The sequence below is a fragment of the Mus pahari genome, chromosome 5, assembly GCF_900095145.1.
Source record: "Mus pahari chromosome 5, PAHARI_EIJ_v1.1, whole genome shotgun sequence".
Lineage (NCBI taxonomy): Eukaryota > Metazoa > Chordata > Mammalia > Rodentia > Muridae > Mus > Mus pahari.
Genome location: NC_034594.1, coordinates 91,502,720 through 91,511,212, shown reverse-complemented (window position 1 = coordinate 91,511,212; position 8,493 = coordinate 91,502,720). Strand labels below are relative to the sequence as shown.

Below are 8,493 nucleotides of genomic sequence, written 5' to 3'. Positions count from 1 at the left end.
TACAAACATAGAATGTGCATGTGTGCACATGTGTCTCTTCCTTGTTTACAATAGTGAAGTGCCTCCAGTGGTTATTTTCTCAATGACACATACATCGGTGGATTACAGTAGCCACAGCTATATGATCTCATGATCCTAGTCAAGGAAATCAGTGCTCTTTTTGGATGCATATGTATTCAGAAAAACAATGGTAGGTGAGAGAAAGAGAATGTTTAAACTAAAAAAAAAAAAAAAAAAAAAAAAAAGAAAAGAAAAGAGAGAAATAGAGAGGGGAAACTCCACAAAAAAAGAGGACCACGTGTCCCTGCAGTGGCTCAGATGAAATATTCCCGTTTGCATTCGGTGGCTGTGTTTTGCAAGTCAATTTCATTTCTAAAGGAACTGTCCAAGTTCTCTGGGTGTTCCTTCTTCATCTGATTGGTGCGGTGTGACTGCTTATGTTGATAGAGGAAGCGGGTCATGATTCCAATGACACAAAAAGTAATAAATGTCACCACTGCTATGACGCCTGTAGGGGAAAAAAAAATGGAAAAAGAGAAGAAAGTTGTCACTGAGCAAATGAAGTCTCAACAAGGACATAATTTGAAAGGGGGAAAAAGACAAGGCTAATACACAACCACAGATCTCCTTTGTATCCAGATGTAAGAGCCTGGGCAGAAGCTCTTGATTCTCAGTTTCTACCTGAAAACTACCTAGAAGGACAGTGCTGAGGGGAAAAGGTTGCATTTTCTAGAAGGATATGTTGACATCCGAAGAAGAAATATGGAGTTAGAACAACAGAGGAATTGTGTAGTTTGAAGTTATGTACTGTTTTTGTTGCTAGGGATCATACACAGATGTCACAGATTTTAAAAACATCATGCCTTGCTAAGAATTACTTGGTACAAATGCCACCCCCTTTCTTTCTCTTTCTCTCTGTCTCTGTCTCTCTGCCTCTGCTTCTCTCTCTGTTTCTCTCTATCTCTGTCTTTGTTTCTCTGTCTCTGACTCTTGGGTGTGTGTCTGTCTGTGTGTGTGTGTGTGTGTGTGTGTGTGTGTGTAGGTACATGGCTGCCATAGGACTTGTGTTTATGACAAAAGACAACTTTTCAGAAGTCTAGCCTTGCCTTCCACTTTGTTTTGAGACAAGGTCTCTCTTGCTATCTCTGACATTTCACCATCCTGGACTACATAGACAGAATTTATTTCAAAATAAATAAACAAACAAAAAAATCAATCCAGTCAGCAACAAACATTGTGTACACAAAATTCATAATAAGTATCAACAAAACACTGAAGATTTGAGCTGGGCAGTGGTGGCACATGCCTTTAATCCCAGCACTTGGGAGGCAGAGGCAGGCAGACTTCTCAGTTTGAGGCCAGCCTGGTCTATAGAGTGAGTTCCAGGATAGGCAGGTCTACACAGGAAAACCCTGTCTCAGAAAAAAGAAATCCCTGAAGATTTGGTCATCAAAATAATTTAATTTCTAGTGATATGCACACACACACACACACACACACACACACACATACACACACACACACGCACACACACACACACATACACACACACACACACACACATATATATAATATATATATATATAATATATATATATATATTTTTTTTTTTTTCTAAGTAGTGGGAAAAATACCTATTTTATTGCTGGTGAATTTTCAGTTTGACAAAAAAAACCCCTTGGTCTAAATGACACTATTTATACAGTTAAATACATAGATCTATTTTCCCCCAATATTTAACAGCTGTGACAATAACTAAGACCAGTTATGCTTGTCAAATAACTTAAACTAATTTTGTAACTCATTTCCCAAATATTTTAAAACATGGCAAAATAAAATATTAAAGTTGATACTCTAATCTGGGTGGCAACAAATTACTCTGAAGCATGAACTGTTGCCTTTAATTGTGGTAGATGCAGCCTCTTTTCTGCTGCTGGTGTGAAGGGGTTACTGCATGCTTGCTCCTGGGCAAGCTTCACAGAACTTCCCCCTGGGGCTTTGGTAATCTTCCCACTCTCAGAGAGACTCAATGATGCTAGTCAATGAGTGATGAAGGCCAAACCCAGTCTTTATCAAATGAAAACTTACAGGAACAAAGAGAATTATAAGGTTCTCTATGACATCTACTGATTTCAAAGAAGTACCAAGTTCAATCCTAATCCCTGGTTAAGGCAGTCAGCTCACATAGATGTCTTAAGGACTTCCCTAAGGAAAGGTCATGCTTCATCTTTTTTAGCATGCTTCTGTTGTGGAGTCCTTCCATTCCCATTCTTTGATGGAACCCCTTTTTATGCTGCTACCACCGCCTACTTTCCTACATACTTCCTAGTGTACTCATTATAGGAAGGCAGTAACCGTATCTCTCATCCTGTAACTCTCTACTTCGTACAAGTCTGATTCAGAGCTGGAGCTAATTAAACGGGAGTGAAATGAATGACTCCTGCTGACTTGGAAAGAACTCCATCTGGTGTGAATTCATTCATTCATCCAAGCTGCCAGAATGCAGGGGTGAGACACCTGGCTTTTCATTTCTCAGGTGTCTTACATCAAACCAAACTTGGGAGACAGTACATATTGCAAGACCCAGATGGGAACATCAAACTATTGCAAGCATTAGACAAGCTGAGACAGAGTGAAGAGTGGGGTAGGGTGAGACTACAGTCAGCTTATAAACAGTGAAGGGAAGGAAGGTGGTAGGGAATGAACTATAAGCAGGCAAGCTCTATATCCACAACCAGATGGTCTGCTAGATTTGGAGCTTTGCTCATGTAGGGTTCACCCTGCTCATTAGACCTAACCCAAGTCACTTAGTAAAAGAAAACTGAAAATGACTGCCGTTCTGTCCATCTGTCTGCCACATGAGACTTCTTTCCACACATAATTTTATTGGTCTATTTTGTTTGTGCTTTAGAAGTGACAACTGGATGCAATGAACAAGATGCAGGCTGCCTGCCTGTGAGTAAATATTCCAGCTGTTGGTTCAGAGCACAGCTGCCTATGGAATTTGAGGCAGAATGAAGCCACAGAGCTCCTGGTGCAGGAAGATGGTCTGCCATTAGTCTTACACATGCATGAAGAGGAAAAGTACTGAACAGAGATGGCCTGATTCTCGGTGCTGCATGTTCATGGGTAAGGATGACTTCAGGTAACTTTCTATAGAAAGAAAAAAGTCATAGATATCTTTCCCCCTTTCAATAATGAAGACAGGTTACCTCCAATGACTGCTGAGTCACTTCGGACTGCATTCTGGAGTGGTTCATGGTCATCTGTCTTTCCAAAGGAATCTAGGAAAAGATACAAAAAAGTATACTTCATCACTCAGTCAACCACAGGGAAAGAATTTGTAATGTACATCTATGAAGTGCAACAAGATTCCTTCAGTGCATTTGAAAGAAACCCAAATTAATGGAATTTAAAAATGATGACCTGAATTCAATCCCAGAACTAGAATTAAAAGCTGAATTATGGGTCTCCAATTTGTAATCCCAGTGAGAGAATAGCTAGCAATATATCTAGATCACATATAGACACAAGGGAGATTGTGCCTCTGAAGCAACAGAAAGGAGAGACCTGATTCCCAAATCTTTGTCCTCTCGCTGCTACATGTTTTGTGTTATGTACATACCCATACTTTGTAAATATTTAAAGAACAATAAAATGTACTGCTTATAACCCATAATTTATGACTGTATTAGCTTAAAAGTAAGTTGTGAGATAACCTTAACCTGGCTGAGAATGGTGCCTGGCCCATACCTCTTCAGTCACCCTCTTAGCCTCTTGCTTTGCAGGAGAATTCATAGGATTGACATCTGCCATTTACTTCAACACACTTTTGTCTTTGCCTCAATTTACTCTTTGACTGCATGAGGACCTGAATCTACTGACAAGGACAACTGAAAGCACTGGAAGAATTAGCATCACAGATCAGCCCACACCAGGAAACCAGCTGTCAGGCGTATACTCTTAACCACTGAGTTCAGCTCTTGTCTAGTTTATTTTCTTTTGAGACCGCATCTCATATATCTCAGACTAGACTTTAACTGGGTATGAAGTGTCACAGGTTTTGCCATCCCCGATCATAGGTAGCATTGGCACTTTTCATGTAGCCATACTTTTTATGTGACACTTTTATACTGACATGTTTCTGTCACCCATAAGATTATTTTTTGGGGAGCTGTAGATTTAAATACATTACTATATCTTGAAATTTGACTACGAAAAAACACAGTCTACAATCTTTGCTCACACCACACAGATTTTACTTTTCCTGTTGCAGATCATTCGATTTGCTGTGAAGAGCCCATTCTACTTAGACCTAATTCCATTCACTCATTTATTTTTTATTTCACTACTTGAATTTTTGTTTTATCAATAAAATTTTAGTTTAAGACTAATATCAAGGATATGTTGTAGTATCTTTTGCAAGTTTTATGGTTTCAAGACTGGTGACAAAATTAAGTAGTTGTACATCAAGCATATATTTCCAGACTAAGACAATGATAAAATTATATGATTTGCTTATAGCTTGCTTATTGCATGCCACTTATGAAAGTACTGTTTTTTACCTCTAGTGCTTGCCAAATATGATCTGATCATACATTCCTAGGTCTACTTCTGGTATCTCTAACACATTGCCTTTGTCTATATATGTTTATACAATAGTATTATATAATTTTGATTATTACTTTTTTCCAATATAATGTGATATCAGGGGCTATGAAGCCTATAGATGTCTATAATTCCATGATAAATAAAAAGAATGTATGGCTTCACTAATATTCAGAATCTGAAAAAGAAAGAGAGAAACAAAATCTAATAGCAGAACACAATGATTCTTGACAGCAGCTTTTTTGTTAGTTAAAGAAAATGAACTTTATAATAAATAAAGTCATAAAATGAACAAATACGCTTTTATGATCACATGTCCTCTTAAGACACACAAACACACACAGTGTAAATAGATAAATGATTTATGTGCAGAATTTGTATTTATGCAATTATTTGTTCACTTACACATTTATGTGTATGTGTGTAAAAGTGATGCCTGTCTGTAGGAAGGCATGTTATCCCATTAGGGCCAATGTGGTTGTCAGAGATTTATTTTTGTATTTTCTTTTTCATGGTGCTTTTTAAGACTGGATCTCTCACTGCATCACTAATTCACCAATTCAGAGTGGGTGGCTGGTTGGAGACTCCCAGGTCTTTGGTCAAGCACTGGGCTACAAGTGCTCACTGCCACATCTAGCTTTTTATGTCTGTTCAGGAAATTGTAACTTGGGTCCTCATGATTGTATAATGAGGATTCTAGCTACTAAGTCGTTTCTCTATCACCTTCCAACTATTTAATCAAAACAATCATTATCTAATACACACAAAGCATCACACTTACACCTTATATATCTATAAAATTTTATTAATCCTTCCTCCAAAAATCTACATAGTAATATTGAACTTAATATTACTTAATATTGGGATGTACCTGACAAAGAATGCACCGTGGTCACTGCATTCACATCAGAGTTCACCATCGAGCCACAGCTGGATTCTGTCAAGGGCTTTAGGACAGTCACAGGTGCAATGCTGGCATGGCGGAGGGCTGCCTTCAGTGGTGCTATGTGATTGTATTGGACTGAAGAAAGGCATCCAATGAAGCCCAAGGTGTTTGCTCGAGCAATTTCTGGATCCAAATCAAGAGTTTCTGCAAAGAATAAAAAGAAACACAGGTAGTAGTTTTTCCAAGCTGTCTATGTGTTTTTCTTTTTCTTTTTTCTTTAGTATTTCTCTTTATTCAGTACAGTTTTCTTTTCTTTTTTAAAACAATTTTTATTAGAAATTTTCTTCCTTTACATTTAAATGCTACCCTGAAAGTCCCCTGTTTTTCTTGACTATTAACCAAAATAGCTGAAACACCCTTGTTATTTTTTGTATATGGAAACTTCTTACATACCTCTTTTCCTCTTCTTCTCAACTACATATTTACTGCAGGTGTCAATACACCATTCAACTATATCTCATAGAAAAGATCTATGACAATCTCTGCTTTAAAACAAAAATGTTTCAAGCTAAAAATTTTTCATTCATGTATTTCATAAGTTGTAGAAAGAGTAATAGTATAGCTCTATCATACTCTAACCAAACTCTAGATATTTGAAAAAATTTATATCTCTCTTCCCATCATGATTTAGCTATGGATGCAGGTGATTAACACAAGAAAATCATAATGCTCATCATAACATTTAATTCACAATTATAAGAAGGGAAAATGATAATAAAGAAATAAAGGGATTAGGAATGAAAGCAGAGATGTATCATGTTTGTTGACTCAAGGCCCCTGAGTGAATAAATATTTCTTCCTGCATGACCTGTCTTCACTGTATTGATTGGACACTAACTGGAGAGATGTCTTTTGTACATGAACTTAGTCAAATTCCTAGAGTATTTTTGAGTATTTATAAGGGATGGCAATGCCCCTCTCCCCTGCACTCCATTTTCCTGGCCAAAGCTCTGTCTGAATCCCTAGAGATCTGCTGCTACCATTGACAACCAGGTGATTTCTCCAAGTCCCAAACTTCTGCCTGCTGGCTTCCCTGTAAGCCCAGCAGCCTTGAAACCTTGAGGTGTGCCTGTCCTGCTTTGTGCTCTATCTTCTAGTCAGAACCTCTAAGCATAATCCCAGATATCCGCAGCCATCACAGACCAACACTTGAGATGTTTACCCCAATTTGCTGACTGTCAGTCCCTCTGGGCAAACCAAATATCAGCAAACTGCAACCGGCCACTTCTGTACTCCATTTCCCTGGACACAGTTCTGCCTGAATTCCTGGAAGACTACTGCTGCCTGGGACAACCAGGAGAGTTCCTCAAGCCCCAAACTTCATCTCATCTTCTGGTCAACACCACTAACCACAATCCCAGACATTTGCAGTAATGAGCAACCACCAGGTCTGACCCTCTTGCCCAATTACCTGCCTGCCAATCCCCCTTGCCAAACTCAGGAGCAGTAAGTTCTACCCTGACCCCTTGACCTCTATTTCTTAGGCCACAAGTCCCTCTACATCCCTGGAGGCCTGTAGCTACCCAGGACAAACAAATAGCTGCAACTATCAGGGTCTACCACCTCTATGTGCACCTCTAGAAGCCGGTTCCCCAGCCTGAGCAACCATCAGCCTAAAGCAATCATGGTCTACAAGCACTGCCTATATCCATATAAACCTGCATTCATCAAGGACTGCCACCTCTATTTACAATACCAGAGGCTTGCTGACATCAGGGACCACCAGCTCTACCTGCAGCCCCAGAGGCCTACTCACACCAAAGACTATCAAGCCTAACAAAACTAGGGACATGCAGATGGTTAAAGGCCAGCATTAGAATATAATCACCAAAAGCCAGGGCTATATGGTAGTATCAGAGAACCCAACTATCCAAATACACCAAGGCCTGAATATTCTAACTCACCTGAATTCCCCCAAAATAACCTAAAATCTAATCTTATGAAGATGATAGAGCCCACTAAAGAAGAAATAAATAAATCCCTTAAAGAAATACAGGACAATAAAATCAGGTGGAGTCACTTACAGGGGATACAAATAAATAAAAAGAAACACAGGAGAATGCAATAAAACAGGTAAAATAAATAAATACAGATTTTCAAGACCTAAAAAATGTAAAAAGAAGCAATAAAGAAAACACAAACTCTTCAGGTCCTCACCAGTACCTGGTGACCTAGGGCACAGGGCCGGCGGACAACCCCACAGTCCCTAGAGGACTGCCCACATGATGTTAGGATCACTGGTGAGTGGAACACAACTTCTGCTCCAATCCAATCACGCAAGGGACCTGAGAAAGCACTAGGGAAGCAGAGAACTGGCCTGACCAGGGGCACAAGACCCTTCCAGTCTACAGGAGCACCTGGTCACATAGGGCGATGAGTAGGCAGACACTCCTAAGGTTCCTAGAGGACTGGACACGCGATCTTAGGATCACTGGTGAGTGGAACACAACATCTGCTCTAATACAATAGTGACTGGCCAGTGACAGCAGGAACAAGGACACCAGAACCTTTCCTGACCAGAGGCTCAGGTTCCTTTTGATCAGTTCTAGTTTACCTTGGTTTGGAACGGACCAGACAACTCCGTGCTCCTCAAAGGAGACACCACTTCCACGCACTGTAACATGCCCAGGATCTTAGGACAATAGAATCCCAGGATAACAGGAGCTGGGTCACACTAGTATTTGTCTCAGAGGAGCTTGACAGCCCTAAGAACTCAGACACACCCAGAATCTCAGGTTCACAGGAGACCACAATTAAAGAATCATAGAGAAAACTGGATTCTGAGAAGGCCTGAATCAACTGGCATTATAGGAAGGACAGGATCCAATCACATATATTGACGGCAGCAAGCACTAGAGATAATCAGATGGCANGAGGCAAGCATAAGAACAGAAGCAATAGAAACCAAGGTTACATGGCATTATCAGAACAAACTCTCC

General features: G+C 39.7%; 1 protein-coding gene across 1 annotated transcript in view; it reads right to left on the bottom strand.

The window, feature by feature from the left end:
• Positions 1–243: 243 nt before the first annotated feature.
• Cntnap5 (contactin associated protein like 5) overlaps positions 244–8,493 on the bottom strand; it is an 858,611-nt gene continuing 850,361 nt past the window's right edge. Inside the window, exons 22-24 of the mRNA XM_029539128.1 lie at positions 5,480–5,698; positions 3,213–3,284; positions 244–508 (exon numbers count right to left, since the gene is read on the bottom strand). Of these exons, the coding sequence (XP_029394988.1) occupies positions 315–508; positions 3,213–3,284; positions 5,480–5,698 (485 nt within the window). The 3' untranslated portion in view covers positions 244–314. The remainder of the gene's footprint in view (positions 509–3,212; positions 3,285–5,479; positions 5,699–8,493) is intronic.